Source organism: Pseudovirgaria hyperparasitica (assembly GCF_010093815.1).
Source record: "Pseudovirgaria hyperparasitica strain CBS 121739 unplaced genomic scaffold EJ05scaffold_10, whole genome shotgun sequence".
In the NCBI taxonomy this organism is placed as follows: domain Eukaryota; kingdom Fungi; phylum Ascomycota; class Dothideomycetes; order Acrospermales; family Acrospermaceae; genus Pseudovirgaria; species Pseudovirgaria hyperparasitica.
Genome location: NW_022985558.1, coordinates 252,119 through 269,598, shown reverse-complemented (window position 1 = coordinate 269,598; position 17,480 = coordinate 252,119). Strand labels below are relative to the sequence as shown.

Here is a 17,480-nt window from a genome sequence, read left to right as displayed (position 1 = left end):
GAGTGCTTCGGGGTTGGTGTTGTTATATTCATGATCTGGAGCAAGACGTGGAGAGCGCTGGCGGGTGTTGGCATGGGCGGAGACATGAGTGTATCCGTGGCTGAGAGATATATGAGAAAACAGGATATTGGAATAAGGTTACTCATGAGCGTAGATATCTGGCTATTGAAATATGTGTGGGTGCGGTTGCATGTATGTATAGGTGCTGTGGCTTTCTCATAGGATCGAGATATTCACATCCATGCGCTCTCCCCTTCCCTTCCGACGACAAGTATATGTCAATAAAAGGCACAATTTTATCACCCTGTAGATAATTGTAACGCCGTGCTTGCTGAGCAGGATGTGCTACATGACCTTGCTCCATTTAGTCTGAGTCTCACCTCCCCCCCCCCCCCCCCTAGTCTCGCCAGTCCCTATGCATGCGTTCGAACGTCGATTGCCCCTGATGTCACAAGTCCCCTTGTCGGTCCGCATGCAAACCCACTTGTCGAATGTACCAAAGACCGAGGCTCGGGTCGAAAAGATGTGGCCGCATTTTGCATGCAAGCTCCATGCCCATAATAAAATAATAGTGTTTAACTTAGCACCCATATAAAGTAATTTATACCTTAGTCTCAACTTCTCATAGTAGTAAATAAAATCTAACTATAATACTTGGTTACTTTATATACTATAGCTTATAGGTAATAGAGATGTAGGTGTACCTGGGTCATAAACAGCGGCCATGACTTATCTACCCGAGCCTCGGTCTTTGGTACATTTGACAAGTGGGTACGCATGATGCACTGTGCACATTGAGATCCGATACGGAGTATCGCTGCAGGACGCTCATTTCTATATGTAGTGAAAGTCAACATCGGAATCGTCTAGCTTGGAGGCTGAGTGGAGATCGTTGTTGAGCGTCCTCGGTACGGCGAAGGGGTCGCGACTAAAGTCCATCGCGAGCTTGAGAGAACAATGACACGGGTGTTATGACATCACGCTACTTGACTCCTGCTGCAATCTCGGATTGACACGCAAAAGCTTGTATGTATTTCCAAAGGAGAGCTTGAAAGAACACAAGCGTTACAAATGAATGCATATCTCAAAATCAGACATCTACTACACTGCATGATTGACCCGTATGTCGTCCGCCCAGCCGACCTCAAACGTCTGTGTGATTCTGATCTGATCCGTGCCCCTGTCTGCATCCGGCTTGATTATGAGCGTCTCACTATTCCCATCACTCAATGTCTCCGACCTTGAACCTCCTGACTCCTCCCCGGACCGTTGTGGTGACGAGCGCACCTCGAAGGTGTGCGCGGGATAGTATCTCGGCGCGACTGCTGCGATATGTTTGCTGTACGACCCTCTGGAGCCTTGATTGCCACTGCCAGTGCCGTAGCTGTGAATAGGTTCGCCTCGCACGAGCCTGTATAGAGGCTTAAGAGCGGGGATGGATCCACAGATGATGACGAGCGCGCCCTCGGTATTGGTCCAGATGAAGAGCTGGTATGTGGCCCAAGTGAAGTCGGAGCGTGCAGCGAGCGTTACGAGTTGGTTTATCTTGATGGCAGCGCAGACACCAGTACTATATATGCGTCGTTAGTTCATGCAATATAAGCTGTGGTATACAATGACCTACAAGATGCCCAGGCCAAGTAGAAGACAGAGCCCGATCTTCTTCTTCAGCTCCATGTGCAAGTCCTTCACAAGCGTCACGGGCAGAATTGCGAGCAGCATGTCGACAGCGCAGTTCCAGCCTGATGCAAGTTAGTCATTAGGCCGTGTAGACGGCCATTCATACCACTTACTGGCCGAGAAGGTCGAAAAGTTTTTCTGAGTCTCAGGCTTCCAGCACTTGGCAGTAGCCTTGGACTCTGGATCCCAAAGTGCTGTCGGGTCATTGCATTGGCCAAAAGTGAAGGCTACCGTCAAGATCGTAAATATGATAGTGAGCCAGATAACCACGTGTAGTAGCCATTTCCTCCAGGGTACGCCATTTCCTTGGATGCGCAGGATCAGAAGTGCGACTGCGACTTTGCCTAGCCCTAGTGCGGTAATGCCGGATGGTTGAGAGACCCAGTTGAGCTTTGTGAGCCATATAGCATGCTCTGGGTCTTGTTGCAGGTAGACGAGATGTCGAGTACCACCCTGTAGACCTAGCACAGCCGACATGACTGTGAAGACAAAGTGACAGACCTGTGATGTCAGCATCCATCGTCAAACGTCCCAATATCAGTACTCATCATGCGGACAGCCGCAAGTAGTGTCACCATAGCTGAGGAAACTTACCCAAGTTGCGAGCATCACCCAGTCATCAATGGCAATCTTTCGAATGCTCCATCTGGCCCAGAAACGAAGCACGACAACAACGGTCGTTAGCACACACTCCGAGATGAATATCGCAGCAAAGGCAACGCCTCTATCGAGGTCTGAGGGACGGTCAGATGACTCTGATGGCATTGAAGTAGTAGCGAGATTCGCACTATAGCTTGAATTTGCGAATGAGATGCATGATCATCATCGAGAGTGGGTGCCTGGCCCAATGTATACTTGCATTCCCGAGACGTATGTAACTGACTCGTCCGATCTTACATGGAATTATTGGCGTCCTGATGGGAGTGTAAGAGCAGCATGGTTAGCCGGAGCCAATGTCCGGGGTCCAACATGACCGCCTTGCGTTCATAGGCACGGTTCGCGCGGGATTGAGGCCTGAAAGAACAGATACACACGAAGCGTGGCACATGGGTGTGTTCAGTCCAACTGAGAGGCATTTTACTGGGCTGTTGGTGGTTGTGGGGCCTGAAGAATGTCGCTGCCAGCACCACCGTGTCCGTGATGGCATCATGGAGAATGCTGCCGAGAAGCAAGAAGGTGACGGTACTCCTGACTCGTGATCGATGCATTCCTGTGTGTGATCCAAGCAGGAGACGGGAAATACTGTCGTAATCTTTGCCAGCGGCTCTAGAAATAGACGTGGAATCATAGACGAGATGCTCGAGACCACAGGACGGAGCGCACTCCATGTCCCGTCAAATCCGCCATTACTACATCAACTGGGATGAGCGTTGTAGAAGTACGTGAAACTTGCGACCAGCACGGACAATCGGCCGTTTATAGTCCAGGACGGTGGAGCTCGCGTGGCAGCGCCGCATTCCTTAACCCCCTTGTCCCTGTCCCTGTCCCTGTCCCTGTCACTGTCCCTGCAGTCTAACCCGATGATAACAGCCGGCTCATCAGAGCCACAGTTGTGATGCGGTAGTTACTTCTTCAGTACCGCCAGCCGTTCTATCTAGCTCTTCATGCATTCCTTCCACGTTTCAATGCCCGCGTGTCCTCCACACGGTCCGGCTCTTCACCAACAAAGTATTGATGCCCGACCTATTTCGCGATATTCAAGTATCATCGTGTACTCAGTCTGTCGTGCGACTTGGAATACGAACGTTACGCAGATCCTAGTTACGCCACTACAGTGGTAGACCAAGAACGCTCATATGAGTTGCGGCATGGGCCGCTCATCATGAACCCTGAACAGCTACCGTCAGCTCGGAGCAAGGCTTCTCCATGCCAGTACGATTGCTTAAAGGCTGGGGATCCCCCAGTCAAACGCATTTCGTGTTACTGGTGCAACTCGGTCGAGATTCTATGTCACATAGTACGAGTCGCGGAGAACGAAAGATCGCTAGCGCAACGGATCGTCACTTTTGAGATGATGGATTCTAACTGTATCAGTAAGGCGACCACGGGAGCAAAGTTCGACACAGCAGACCTCGTCGTCGGGCATCTTGAAGGCGCTTTTGAAGTCCGCTACAAGGTTACAACTACCGGAGCCTCGACTATTGACCGCAGCTCGCGTGTCAGACTCGTATTCTGGTGATCAGAGGGTATCTAGACACAATAGTTACCAAACAATCGTTCGCTGACACAAATCGCATACTCGTCCGCTATTGTGGCTCTTCTGCAAAGTCTCAATTGAGCAGAGATGAGTGATTAATAGGCTGCTTGCTCAGCTGGAACGTCGGGACGATATTATGGGTCCGATCCACGCACTCAAGTACCGATCATGTAAATCACACATCTCATCTTTAAATGAGTGTCTTTGTGCTCTTAAGTAGTGATAGCTACTGATGTAGATGTGGTGATGAATGGGATATCGGACCTGCCATGGCGACGCTATGCCGCTCTCGGAGCTCACGCTCTGCTGCCTGAGGCAGAAACTGATCTGTATCTTGGCTTCCTCTCAACGTCTCAACGACCCGGCATTTCATGCATCAAAGTGTATTTGTACATCCTCTGGAAGTGTAGCACGCCGTTGGTGGCGTCGAAACCTCTTCGACGTCTTCCATGCGCCAGGCACTTCGATTGCGTCTTCTCCCAGACATCTCGTCGACGCGACCGCGTCTACCTAGTTCCAGGATACTTAAGTTAGGCCCCAGCACCGCCATTTTCGCCCCAATCATTAGCCCAGCTCGCTTTGCAAGTCGCGAGTATAAAGGCGGACCGACTACCCCCTTGAGTATGCAGTCAATACAGTTTGTTGAAGAGCATCCTGAGACCGACGTCGCTGCTGAGATGGCGACCGGAGATGCAAACGAGATCCAATTCGACAACTCGGGACTGAAACCAATACAGGTTCCCGCCTTCAATGGTGTGCCAATTGAGTACGAGCTTGTCCGAGAGGACGGTAAGCGATTTGCCCATGGTGCAAATGATTGGAAACTCCTACATCGACTCACCGTCCGGGAGGTCTCCATGATTCAAGTCATGGACGCCTTGACGGACAAGCCGGAATGGACTCGCAAGGTGTCTGACGACGCTATTGTGGACAAATGGCGTCAAGAAGCGAGACAAATGCCACATATGAGCGACAAGGCCTTTGACTGGTGTGTTCTCGAGCTACGTGACAAAGCGAAACTCCACGACGAAAAGAAGTTTGTACATACTCTCGACGGGGGTTCCAGATGCGTCAAGTCGGATAAACTTGTTGATGAATCCTTGCGCCAGCAGTTCGTCAGCCTGACACAGTCTCTCATTGATGCACCACAGAAGGATTGGCACCCTAACTCCAATGATCAGGTCCTGAACATGGTCCATCCGTCGCTTTATCCACTAGTGTATGGTCGTACTGCCGTAATGAATACCGGTCAGGTTGATCTAATCAAATCCCTTCAATTCTCGGGCAGGGGCGAGGTCGCACCGAGGCAAGGAGGCCCGACCGTGAATCCGGAAGATAGCAACATCGACTGGAGTGACATGAATAACTGGAACAGACGGCGAGTGCAGGAAGAGCTCGGTCGCAGGGCTCCTCTGTGGTCCAAGAAGTTCCAATGGCTGCCATGTGAAGTAAGATTCACTGGAGATGCTGGCGTTGATGCGGAAATCACATCGTACATCAACAATCTCCATCCGAACAAGAACAGGCCGTTATACAAGGTCATCGAGAAATTAATATCGCTCTCGATAGAGCCATGGAACGAGGTTCTGATGAAAGAGGAGCAGCGAGTGCCTCTGCGTATCTTGACTTTTGGATCGGAATTCGACACCGAGAAACCAGACTGGATCGACGCTCTTCCGTACCGCACGGATGATATGAAGCCAGAGGAGTACCAGAGGCTTGTCGACCAGGTCAAAGCCTATCTCGAAGAGCCCGACAATCCTGCCTTGGAGGAAGATAGTAACGACGAGCACGGGGAATGGATAAAGGAGTTCCCTGATGGCGAGACATGGAAAGACGAACTTGGCCTTGGGGGCGTTGCTGACTGGAAGTGGAAACGGGTACGAACAGTCAAGCACCCAGAGCCCTCATATACGTACGAAGATTGGAAGAAGGGCAAGCACGCAGGCTTCATGGGGATTTCAGATCACGAATTCAGTGAATTCAAGATCCAAGACGAGTTTCGCAAGAAAGGTCTGCAAGTAATTGTCAAGCTTGCCAGCATCGAACTCACGCCCGATAAGCCTAGCTATGACGGAGGAAGCTGGCACATTGAGGGCATGCTCAACGAGCATATCGTCGCTACATCGATATACTACTACGATGTTGAGAACACCACCGAATCCCGCATCAGCTTCAGACAAGAAGCGCTGCTCGAGGGCGGCGAAATGGACTACGAACAAGATGAGCACGAGCCCTTGGCTGAGATCTTCGGGACAGACAGTCTACGCGATGAACCTGCCGTTCAAGAGCTCGGAAGCATTGCCACGAAGCAGGGCCGCCTTCTCGCCTTCCCCAACACCCTGCAGCATTGCGTGGAGCCGTTCTCGCTGGAGGACAAGACCCGCCCAGGCCACCGACGCTTCATCGTCTTATGGCTCGTCGATCCAAACTACCGCGTCGTATCGACTGCCAACGTACCGCCACAACAGTACGAATGGGTTGCTGAGAAACAGCTAGAGCTCTCGCAAGTCAGCCATCGGCTTCCACGCGAGCTGGCTGATATGGTCTTTGAGGGCGTAATGGAGAATCTGATGAAGCTGGACGAGGCGAAACAACACCGGCTAGAACTGATGAGTGAGCGGACAAGCCAATCTGCCGCTATTGAACAAGGGTTTGAAGAGTACAATTTCTGCGAGCATTGATCTAGAAACGCTTTATCCGAGATGATTTTGTGTTCATATATACATATATACATAGGCATATACGACAAGACGCTACATAGAAAACAGAGCCTAGTATTCAAGCCTAGTATTCAACAACTGTCCTCCCTGTATATCATGCATCCACTCTTACAACTCCACTTCTTTATCACCCATTCCGCCTTAAACACATACCAGTTCTCAATACTCCCAACCTTCCAAGATTCGATAACCATCTACCAGCGTGCTTGAATTGACTAGATATGGCCTCTTCAAGCGGCTAAAACGCGTTACAGTACACTCACAGCAGAATACATTGACTTTCTCAGATGGACAAATCGCTGATAGACGCACCCGGAGCAGGACAATTGGGTCTTTACAGCTAAAGAAATCTCTGATGAGTACGTTTACTATAGAAATATAGACGATTCTCCGCTCATCAAACTTCCTTGAGGGGCTCTTGTGGTAAGTGGCTACGCGTTTATACACTGGAGAGATCTCATGAATGTGTTACGGCAACAAGTAGACATAGGAGATATAGGTGGACAAACTACTAATAAACACAAGTAGTATAGAAATATAAGCTCTTCTAAAGCGGAGAAATCGCTAATACTTATACTTGAAGTAAGATGTTGGGATCCTTCTAGCTAAAAAGGTCTCTATTAAGCACGTTTATAACAAGTATCTGTACAGTTATCTAGTGGAGAGGTCTCTTAAATTCCTCAGAGTAATGTATAGATATAAGCTGCCTAGATGAATAAACTCCTAACGAGCACATTTAGAGTATGAATTGACAGTCCTCCTACGCGGAGGAATCGCTATCACGCACACTTGAAGTGAGATAAAGGGGTCCTTCCACCGGATGAAGTCTCTAATAACTACATTTGCATCAAAAATATAGACGATTAACTGTTGAGCCGGTCTCCTAAAAGTCCTCTGGTAGTTAGTATACAGATGATTCTCTACTGAAGAAGTCTCTTGCGAGGCCTCTTCTCACGCCTTTATGTGGGCGACTCGTGCAACTAAACTACTGACAACCACGTTTCCAGCAGCTCTATGAGGCTTTCTTAGCCTAAGAACCTTCTAAGACATCGTTCAACGTATCTATACTACTTGTCACGCGTGAACTCAAGCTTTGTATTTTCGGTGGGGTACGGGATTATATATGTTTTTAAAGACGAGGATGTAAGAGACAGCTGGCTAGGGTAGCGATAATGCAGCTCTTAGGAATAAGTGTCTTGTGTAATACGCAGCTGTTAACTCCAAGGAGATAGTGCTTGCTATGTATCAGGGATAAAAAGTGTGGTTGGCACTATCTAGAATAGGCTCTGCTACGGGAGAGGGTTATAAAATATACTAAGTAGTATACATAGAAGGGGCTTGTCATAGCTTTAGTATTGCGGTATGAGTTGGCGTAGAGTGTTTAGCTGGGTAGGCCGTGTCTATGTGGCCTCAATAGCGGTAGTTCCAGTGTAATAATGATGTAGAGGTATATGAGGATGTTTTTCAAGACGTCTACATCGTAGGCATGGAAGACAAGGCGAAGGACTCCGTTAAGGAGACGGTCACGAAGTAATTGAAAGGAGCGACATCACGGCATAAGTCAAATGTACCATCGAGTAGTATAATATTAATTTATGTGCTTGATCTCTGTGGTGCAATGGGGAAGATGCTCCCACATTGCGACAAGCCAGGCTCATGCTCTGCTATTCAACCAGTTCAAGTTCAAAGACCCTCCATTTAGCAACCTCCCTCGCTTGCATGAATTCCCTTACCACAGTCTAATCCATCCCACGCAGAGATGGGTTTCTGCAAGGCAATTCAAGTCAAGCGCAAGCGGACTTTCAAATAATCCCTGTACTGCAAGCGCAATTGTGAAATCCCAGCCGCTTATCAAGCGTAAGCGTGCCTCCTCGATTGCTTGCGACTATTATAGACTATTATACCGATTAGCGATTATAGTGAGGTAGCTAATATTAGGCACGAGTTTGACTAGTATGACGTTCACGTGACTAAATCTAGTAATTATATAGTCACGTGTGTGGTCACGTGATCGGGCACGTGACTAGTCATGTGATATTCTTTGCCCTCCATAACCCCACTTTTTCTCTAATACTACTATACGGCAATCGGCAATCCTTAAGAATTCAATACAATTGTACGCTGACTATTGCAATCGTAAGCCTACCTAGGACGCTTGCCTTGGCGATTCAATACAATTGTACGCTGACTATTGCTTGCCTTGCAGAAACCCATGTCTGATCCCACGCTGTAGATTCCAACCGATATCCAGTGTTGTACGGACCCAAGAGTCAGGCTAGGGACTTGTAGCATGTGCCTTTCACGTGGACATGATACGCACAAGGGTCTCCGGGCATCCCCTGGCCCATTGGCCAAAATTTGGCGACCATGAACGCCTTGGCAAGCTCTGTTGGGAACTCCTCCGGAAGCTTCTTTAACAGTTCAAAGGGGTTGTAGGCTGAAGCCTTACTATGGACGATACAGTCAATGAAGTATCGCCGAAGTGGCGAATTCGTCATCGTACGTGCCCATACGCTTGGTATAAGCCCGAGCTGTGGGTCGCGATAGATACCCTCGTGTAGCTTCGTGATCGCGTCGAAGACTGTATCCATGAAGTGTATCGCTTTGTACTTGTCCCCGAAATGATGCGCGGCCAATAGTAGTCGGATCTCGCTGCTAGAAGAGACACCGGTATCGTAACATCGTTCCACGATGATTTTATGTCGGTATACCCACGTTTTGAAGACTTGGAAAGCTATGTAGGATTCCATGTCGTAGAGCTTCACTACACGCTCGCGTTTGTTGGCCCAATCATAAGCCATGGCATTATCAACGACCATGGATGCCTCTCTAAAGATAGTTTCATGTACAACATGTTCTTCTTGGAAACTTTTCTCGTCATGACTAGAATAGAGCTTGATAGTGATCATGTTATTGTCGAGGCTACCAATATAAGTCAGAAAGTATAGTAATACGAGAATGAGATTGAGCTTACGAAAGGGTTGGGCGTTCTTTCACGCGATCATTGTATCGATCGTACTTGACCACTCCTTCTGTAGCATATGATTAGCAAGCTGCGAAAGAAGTTATCAATGCTAGATACTTACTGGAAGACATGTTGGCTTGAGAGTTATATTAGAGGTCTAGAATAGTTGAAGAAGGGGAGTGAGAAGTAGTGGAAGAAGTAGAGAAAGGAAAGTAAGGGCAGATACCCTTAGCTTTATAGAAGATCCCGTAGACAAGTGAATGATACTTTCCGCATGTGAACACAACTCGCTTACTTCCCAACCCTGCCATATCCTGATGCACATACGGCACGCGCAAGCCGGCGCAGCCTCAATATCAAAAACCTCAATACCCGGAAGATGCTGTCACGGGCGATTATCCCTGACTGGATCCGCGTGCTCCACGGACTTTACTTCATCTGTGTGATATCGCTTACGAAGTAGAACACTGCAATCACAATCGTTTAGGAGGCACCGAGGCTTTTCAGGGTCTAGGCTACATGAATATGTGGTTAATGAGGCTATGGTGTGACTCGATAACGTAATGCAAGGTATGCGATAATAGAAGTCATTTCCAATGATAGCTATAGGGGTTCAGGTTATATGCGAGGAGTAAGGGGCAAGGTACAGGTATCTCCGAGGGTTTCGATGGGTCTTCGTGATGTTTGGAATTGGAAAATTGGTTATGGTCAAAGACAAGCTGATTCAGACGATGCAATGGTAGATCGAAATGTGATTTATTACCTAGTATGCATCTTACTGGCCAGAGGAACATACTCCAATGGCATAGTCTGCATATGCTTTGATACTTTGATATAACTGCTCCATATTTAGCTCCATGGCCATTGCAGACCGTCGTCCTTACTACTGCCGAAACGTGCTGACTCTTGTGTCCATTGAGTACTCTGTGTGCATCCTCAACCTAACTCCTTGTAGCATTTGCCTGAAATATACAGATGGTAACTGCATGGATCTGACGAAGGAAGAACTATGTGGGACTCGAGTCTTGCCTCCCAAAGTGCGTGAGCTGCATCTTCATAGAATCGGTAGGATATCTTAGCGGAGAGATCGAGTTAAGTAGGTCGCTATACGGGTTAGTATTATGTGCGATGTAATGTAGAATTAATGATTTACCATATAGCCACTGCTGTACAAGCTCAGGACTCCTACATGATAATACAATCCCTTGTATTCTTAGACTGCAGTACAGTGTCACAGGCAGATGGCCACAGAGACTCCCAGCGTATAGCAACTATCGCTCCTTGCGCAATGTAACACTCTGCTCTTGAGCACTACACCACCAAGTAGAGAGAACTTAAAATAGCTGTGTATTACAGTAACGTACTCTACTCTCAACCTTAAAGTAGCATTGGGACAGTTCCATAGACAGTCAAATTGATTCTTGCACTCATGGGCCGAGCATGAATAGGTAGGCTAATACATTGGTGACAGCACCTTAACGTATGGTGTAATCACAGGAGCTGGTAATACACTACTAGAGATCATTAAATAGAACATTGGAAGAAGTTTTTTACTTTCTACGAAGCATAAATTCCATCATTGTGCTAAGCGTCTCATTGCATTATACTACCATACGAGCTCTCTCTCCACGTGTCTACGCCGAGACTTCATATAGCCGTGATGTCTCTAGCCTACCAGTTCCATGCACAAGAAGTTACCGTTGAACTACCTCTTGACGATCCTCCAAGCTTTTGCCAGAGACCATAGCCTTGGGAAATCTTAGAAGAGACGAGCTTTGTAACAATTGTTCTCCTGCCCATGCTCATGGTAATGGCATGGATCGGGGTGCATGATGGGTTTGTGTCGAACTGCTTCGGGTCCAGGCTTGGAATATGTTTCTTGGGCTACTGCCCGAAGAAAGTCTTGCGAGAATAGCTCTACTTGTTCTTCACACAAGCTCGGTTCGCCGCCATTATAATTTATGCAGTCGAGTAGTAGTTCATGGATCTTCGAGGCTGGAGGAGTCTCACTCCAGACCCAACCAATCTGGATTGGAGGGCCAAGAATTATATAGTTCGAATATGGTTCAAACGAACGGCAAAACCAACAATAAGCGTCGAGTAGTGCGTCTTTGAAATCCATTGCATGAAGTTTTTCCCCGAGAGAGTATGCTGTCAGAACCAGGTCAAGGTCCTGCAACTGCGCACTAACATCACGCTGAGGTCCAAACGAAACCGGCAGCTGTTGGGTATGTACCCAGTTATAGAACACCGTAAATGGTTCAGTCTTGAACCCATATAGTTCCACAGTCTTCTCCTGCGTGTCAATCCAGGTATTTTCAATAGCGATTTCCAGAAAAGTCGATGAAGACCGGGCCAGGTTCTCGTGCATAACGAAGCTGCTCTTAGCTTCAGAGTCATCTTTAGACTCATATAGAAGGAAGGTGATAAGTGAAGGACTATCTCTATAGATGTTTATTAGTATCAATGTATAGTTATTCATAGATTTGATGCTGTCGGACGTACTCAATGACGACATCCATCAATGCTGGGTAAGGATGGTTATGGAAAGCATTAGGGTCGACGAGGGCCTGGTTGGCGGAAATTGCATCCATTGCTATATACGACAAGTTAGTGTGATTGCGGAGAGTAGATAATATCATGACTCACGGCTATTCATTTCGAAAGGGGAAGACGGATGCTAGGGTAGATAGTAGATTTATGGCGAGCGGTAGGAACCTCCTGTGCAGTTTGAGATAAATTCAAGCGTAGGTAGGGAGAGTATTGCTTGAGAAAGGATTCGATGGCACGTTTGGGAGACAGCTTGAGATAGAATTCAAGGGTAGGTAGAGGTACAGCTCAAGAGATCAGAGCAAGCCCAGAGAGCACAGACCTCTTACAAGGCTCATAGATGTGAAGAGTGTTGAACCTGTTCAACAATCCCAGTAAGGGACAGAGTGAGCATGGACCCGTGCCAGCACAATATCAGTGATTGGGCAAGATGGGAAACACTGAAGCTAGGTTGCTGGCTTATCTATCTGTTCATAGCATTAGTCATAGACTTGGAATAGTGTTTACATGCGTATGTGTATGTGATGTCTCTCTCCCGAGAAACTCAAAGGTTTCGAACAATGGCCACAATGAAGGGCGCAGTAAGGTTGCTGTAGGTAGACCACTACAATCGGGCGTCGCTACCGCAAAGCTCTATGGTGCTATAATGGAATATGATTAGACTTCCTTGTCTTATTATGCTATCTTCCAGCTTGTATTCATGTCGACTTTCTGAACCAACCAGCATACTAAACAATTATCTCGACATGGGCAAGTGAATATGATGAAAGGGAACGGTCTCTATGCTACCGCGGCAGGCTGACATATACGCATGACCGCTGTCCACGCCTCGCTTGATAGGCTTTCAGAGTAGCAATATACGAGCTAGTTGCATATCTGAATACAGAGTCATTTCAATTACTTCACAACACCCCAGTCTGGCTAATTCGACGCGTTTATGATGATATCCGGATGTCGGGCACCGATTGATATCCTTGTTCATACCGACTTGGCTTTCCGAGCGGCGAGAGCCAGAGACCGGTCCGGGAATCAACGTTAGCGTGCCAGGTCCAAAAAAACCATCTCCCCAGCAGAAATCTTCGCTCCCATCCTGCTTTGGAGGCGTAGCAAAATATCCAAGCCTTCATCAACACGCAGCATGTCTTCCTGGTAACCATACTGAAGCGCTCAACGTCGTTTCCGGCTGAATGAGGAAATGCCGATCGCCCTAGGGCCTTTTCCGCCCCTCGGTGGCAGCCACAGTGGCTTGCCTCGGCCTCGTATCCTCTACATCGACGCCTTTGATTCTTTCTCCAACAACATTGTCGGACTTCTTGAGCAGTCGATCAATGCCGTTGTTTCAGTTGCCCGCATCAATGATGTTGAGGTGTCCCGATGCCTACTTGACATCTTGAGAGCGTTCGATGCCGTTGTCATTGGACCGGGGCCTGGCCATCCAGCCAAACCAAAGGATGTCGGACTTATCAACCAGCTGTGGCAGCTACAGGAGGCTGACATACTGCCCATCTTTGGTGTATGCTTGGGGTTCCAGAGTCTATGCCTCAGTCATGGTGCAAGGATCGAGAGACTGCAGCGGGCTCGACATGGAACTGTAAGCAAAATTCAGCACATTGACATGGACATTTTTCAAGGCATTCGAAATCTGCATGCGACACAGTACCATTCGCTATATGCAGTGCTTGGGGAGGGCACTACCACATGGGACTCAACACCTCAGTGTCCACTGATGCTCCCTCTGGCATGGGACTCATCGGATGAGCTCAACGGTCCTATACTGATGGCTGCGAGGCATCTATACAAGCCATTCTGGGGCGTACAATTCCATCCTGAATCCATCTGCACGTCCAAAGAAGGAATGGACATGATACAGAACTGGTGGAGTCGTGCTCAAGCGTGGTCAATTTCAAGGCAACGGTCGGTTACCATAGCTGACCCTGATATGACAGCAAAAATCGACAGACTGAGCGCTGTTGCACCCCCTGGTGTAGATGGTATGCGTGCAACTCGAGATATATGTCTGAGCGATTCTATCGATGGGATGATTACAGATGTGAAATTTGACCTGGTTCGTAATGCAGGCACGTTTTTGTGGCGGAAAGTCCCGTGGCCATCAATCACTCCAGTAATGCTGTGCGAGAACTTGAACCTTGATCGCAGCAGGATCGTTATGCTGGACTCTCAAGGTCATGCGACAGGACGTTTCAGCATTATAGGAATCCCAACGTCTGGTCAGACACAGGCACCAGAAATCACGTACCGTTCAACAGATAAAGAGCTATGTTACACTTCGCGGAGAGGCGAACTACTTTCCGCCCAGGTTGATTCCATCAGCCGAATATGGCCGATTCTTCAAGACACGCTGGACAGGTGTGATCCACGCTCGTACGACAGATATTGTTTTACGTCTGGACTGAAAGGAACACTTCCCGAGTCGGTTCCATTCTGGGGTGGCTTCATGGGCTACATCTCGTATGAGGCAGGCCTCGAGACTATTGATGTCAAGCCTCACGAGTCATGTTATAATGACGGGAGACAAGATATCAAGTTTGCCTTTATTGAGCGGAGCATAGTCATCGACCATCGTGCAGGGGACGTGTATGTTCAAAGCCTTCTACCGGACGACGAATGCTGGATTCGGGAGATGAGAGCCAAGATCCGATCCAAAAGGTCAGTCAATACACGTCACCAGCCTCGATATAATGAGTCTCGCTTGGAACCTCGTCGTAAGCCCCTTGATTTGAGTCTTGGACTCGCGCAGATCAGGACGCCCGAGGAGACGAACTACCGTAGCAAGGTTCAATGCTGCCAGACTTCACTCGCGCAAGGCGAGTCATATGAGCTATGTTTGACAGACAATACTAGGATATGCCTACCCAAACTAGATGCACTATCAGTTTGGGATCTATACCAGCGACTCCGACTCAAGAATCCAGCTCCTCACGGTGCATATGTGTGTTTGGGCGACACCGTCATCCTTAGCAGCAGCCCCGAACGCTTTCTCCGATGGGACCGCAAAGGCCTTTGCCAGCTACGACCGATCAAAGGCACTGTCAAGAAAGGTCCAGACATGACACGCGACGAAGCCCACAAGATCTTGAACAGCAGCAAAGAGCGAGCAGAAAATCTCATGATCGTGGACCTAGTCCGCCATGACTTGAGTGGCGTAGTTGGAGCTGCAAACGTCCGCGTTCCGAAGTGCATGGTTGTCGAGGAGTACGAGACAGTGTATCAGCTCGTATCAGTAATTGAAGGCCAGCTACCAACAAGCGAAGATGGAAAGTCTACTGCACCAAAGGGTCTTGATGTCCTGAAGGCATCTCTACCCCCAGGATCTATGACAGGTGCTCCCAAGAAACGAAGCTGCGAGATCTTACGAGACATTGAAAAGCGACCTCGCGGCATCTACTCTGGTGTCCTGGGCTACATGGACGTTGGCGGAGGCGGTGACTTCTCCGTCGTCATACGTACCGCGATCAAAGGCTTAGACAAGGAACATGACACTTGCGACGTCTGGGATATTGGCGCTGGTGGTGCCATTACCATCCAGAGCGATGACAAAGCCGAGTTCCTGGAAATGGAAACAAAGGTCACGAGCGCGCTGAGGGCTTTTGAGGCAGAGAAGCAGGTGGACATTTGATATTCCAGCAATATTTGGTGTTGGAGTTTGGCCTTCGACCATCAACTGGTCATTTTATAGAAGGGGCATGGGTTGAAATCAGGTTTGCATATACCCACGGCGGCTTCATCACGCCTTTTTAAACTCAGTATAAACTCATAGAACTGTAAAATGGCTGTAGACAGTTATTCACGGCTTTCACGGAGCAATCAATGTTCGATATATCCAACGCAGCAGACTTCTCATTGTCATACTACATAGCAAAAGCAAAAACTCCCAGCGCCGCGTCACGGTCGCCGACTCCCATTCCCTTCGCGATCTCCAGCACACTTCTCCCCGCCAACCTTCTCAAAGACGCAAAAGACAAACAAAACCACCAAAGCTTCACCCAACCATTCCAGATCTCCCCCTCCCTCCCCTCATTTCTTCCAATACCTCAACCCAAGCGACGAGCCGTCACCGCCAGCTCCCTGCGCCAACGGCATCACCGTGATGACCTTCCCACTGAAGGTCCCACAGATCCGTCCCAGTGTGGCGCATCTGCCACAGGCTACAGTCCAGCCAGCGCCCCCATCGCAATGGCCGCCATCTGTGGCACATTCGAAGCAATCCATGTCCTCACGTGCTTCCAAAAAATCGTCACGCCTCTGTTGCAGGCCGTTCCGGAGGTCCGTCCGGACCTGGTCGCAAATCACATGCGTCGTGTTGCCGTTGCGTAGCTTTCCGAGCACCTTTGTGCCCCGTAGCTCACCTGTGAGACCCCTGAGGACTCCTGCGGTGTTTCCAGCGCGGCGAGCCCGGTCAGGGGCCGGAGGGGCAGAGACAGGGGGTGCGGTGGTGGTGAGGGTGGCAGCGGCGGGCGGAGCGGAGCGGACAGGGAGGGAGGGCAGGGGCGTGCTGATTGTCAGCGTGGCGGAAGCGGGTTGCAGGGCAGGTGTCGTGGTGGGAAGAGCAGCTGGCGCTGCTGCTTCGGTGTTGGCGGCGGCGGACTGCTCTTCGCAAGCGGCATCAGCGGCGTCTGATACCTTCATGGCGTGGAGAAGCATGGCGACGTTCTGGTCGAAGAGCTCCCTGTCGGCGGGGTCCTCGCCGTGTTCGTTCATGGTTGCGAGAGTTAGAAGGTGGTGTTATGGTGAGGTGTGCTTGAAAGGAGAGCAGCTGATGATGTGCGGGAGCTTGACTTGAAGTAGAGAGGGCTTGTGTGTAGAAGAAGAGCAGACTGGACGACGAATTGATACTCGAGAAGCTGAAGATCTTGTAGGAAAGAAGAAGTATGGAAGGGGCTATTCTTTATATACTTTTCCAACCCTCGATTCCTAAGCTGCTTTGGGCTGAGCAACACTGAGCTGCGTGAAGCTCTGGATCTAACCGAGTGTCTTGACACGTCCTAGATAGGGCTTTATGCTGTTCACTTCTCATCTGGAAAGTAGAACACCATGCTCTTGTACATGTTCGCCGGTCATCCGCCGATGCCAATATCAATCATCCTGGCTTGTGATGTGGGTCTCCAGATCACGGGCGTGATCCACGTACTGCTGTAAGGGATGACAACGAATAGGTCTTATCATGAGCTCATGAGAACAGCTATTGTGAAGTCTCAATGGGCATGATCTCGTGTAGCTTCGGCTAACATAGCACGATTGAGGATCCGTATATCGGAGTCAGGGATGAATCATGAGGAAGATTAGGTAATGGTAAGCCGCTTGTGGGAATAGCTATTGTAGGAGCTCAATCGGCCTAATATTATGC

General features: G+C 48.9%; 7 protein-coding genes across 7 annotated transcripts; 3 read left to right on the top strand and 4 right to left on the bottom strand.

The window, feature by feature from the left end:
• Nucleotides 1-1,003: 1,003 nt before the first annotated feature.
• On the bottom strand, nt 1,004-2,908 carry EJ05DRAFT_511646 (uncharacterized protein). The gene is made up of 4 exons (XM_033748258.1): nt 2,275-2,908; nt 1,794-2,181; nt 1,625-1,742; nt 1,004-1,570 (listed from the first exon to the last, which is right to left on the bottom strand). The coding sequence occupies exons 1-4, from the start codon at nt 2,443-2,445 to the stop codon at nt 1,102-1,104; spliced, it is 1,146 nt and encodes a 381-aa protein (XP_033599320.1). The 5' UTR covers nt 2,446-2,908; the 3' UTR covers nt 1,004-1,101.
• Nucleotides 2,909-3,197: 289 nt separating this feature from the next.
• On the top strand, nt 3,198-4,089 carry EJ05DRAFT_477099 (uncharacterized protein). The gene is made up of 2 exons (XM_033744178.1): nt 3,198-3,701; nt 3,752-4,089. Exons 1-2 carry the CDS (start codon nt 3,503-3,505, stop codon nt 3,769-3,771), a joined length of 219 nt encoding a protein of 72 aa, XP_033599319.1. The 5' UTR covers nt 3,198-3,502; the 3' UTR covers nt 3,772-4,089.
• Nucleotides 4,090-4,674: 585 nt separating this feature from the next.
• EJ05DRAFT_421435 (uncharacterized protein) lies at nt 4,675-6,561 on the top strand (the record flags this gene model as incomplete). Its single annotated transcript, XM_033741472.1, has 2 exons — nt 4,675-5,199; nt 5,266-6,561. Coding segments are annotated over 2 exons (1,821 nt in total), but the record flags the coding sequence as incomplete, so codon positions are not given.
• A 2,245-nt stretch (nt 6,562-8,806) lies between these two features.
• EJ05DRAFT_517224 (uncharacterized protein) lies at nt 8,807-9,696 on the bottom strand (the record flags this gene model as incomplete). Its single annotated transcript, XM_033748671.1, has 3 exons — nt 8,807-9,522; nt 9,575-9,632; nt 9,687-9,696. The coding sequence occupies 3 exons, from the start codon at nt 9,694-9,696 to the stop codon at nt 8,871-8,873; spliced, it is 720 nt and encodes a 239-aa protein (XP_033599317.1). The 3' UTR covers nt 8,807-8,870.
• A 1,628-nt stretch (nt 9,697-11,324) lies between these two features.
• On the bottom strand, nt 11,325-12,159 carry EJ05DRAFT_501419 (uncharacterized protein; the record flags this gene model as incomplete). Its single annotated transcript, XM_033747113.1, has 2 exons — nt 11,325-12,009; nt 12,071-12,159. 2 exons carry the CDS (start codon nt 12,157-12,159, stop codon nt 11,325-11,327), a joined length of 774 nt encoding a protein of 257 aa, XP_033599316.1.
• An 883-nt stretch (nt 12,160-13,042) lies between these two features.
• EJ05DRAFT_477096 (para-aminobenzoate synthase) lies at nt 13,043-16,090 on the top strand. Its single transcript, XM_033744177.1, has 2 exons — nt 13,043-14,782; nt 14,978-16,090. The coding sequence occupies exons 1-2, from the start codon at nt 13,311-13,313 to the stop codon at nt 15,750-15,752; spliced, it is 2,247 nt and encodes a 748-aa protein (XP_033599315.1). The 5' UTR covers nt 13,043-13,310; the 3' UTR covers nt 15,753-16,090.
• A 60-nt stretch (nt 16,091-16,150) lies between these two features.
• EJ05DRAFT_486889 (uncharacterized protein) lies at nt 16,151-16,834 on the bottom strand (the record flags this gene model as incomplete). Its single annotated transcript, XM_033745570.1, has 1 exon — nt 16,151-16,834. The coding sequence occupies one exon, from the start codon at nt 16,832-16,834 to the stop codon at nt 16,151-16,153; it is 684 nt and encodes a 227-aa protein (XP_033599314.1).
• Between the last annotated feature and the right edge of the window lie 646 nt (nt 16,835-17,480).

Bases quoted from the DNA above. Each gene is read 5' to 3' on its own strand.
- EJ05DRAFT_511646 (XM_033748258.1), bottom strand. From the start codon at position 2,445: ATGCCATCAGAGTCATCTGACCGTCCCTCAGACCTCGATAGAGGCGTT. The intron at 1,743-1,793 runs GTAAGTGGTATG...AACTTGCATCAG, and splicing joins CTTTTCGACCTTCTCGGCCA to GCTGGAACTGCGCTGTCGAC. The intron at 1,571-1,624 runs GTAGGTCATTGT...ACGCATATATAG, and splicing joins CTACTTGGCCTGGGCATCTT to TACTGGTGTCTGCGCTGCCA.
- EJ05DRAFT_477099 (XM_033744178.1), top strand. From the start codon at position 3,503: ATGAACCCTGAACAGCTACCGTCAGCTCGGAGCAAGGCTTCTCCATGC. The intron at 3,702-3,751 runs CTAACTGTATCA...GACACAGCAGAC, and splicing joins CACTTTTGAGATGATGGATT to CTCGTCGTCGGGCATCTTGA.
- EJ05DRAFT_477096 (XM_033744177.1), top strand. From the start codon at position 13,311: ATGCCGATCGCCCTAGGGCCTTTTCCGCCCCTCGGTGGCAGCCACAGT. The intron at 14,783-14,977 runs GTCAGTCAATAC...AGACAATACTAG, and splicing joins GCCAAGATCCGATCCAAAAG to GATATGCCTACCCAAACTAG.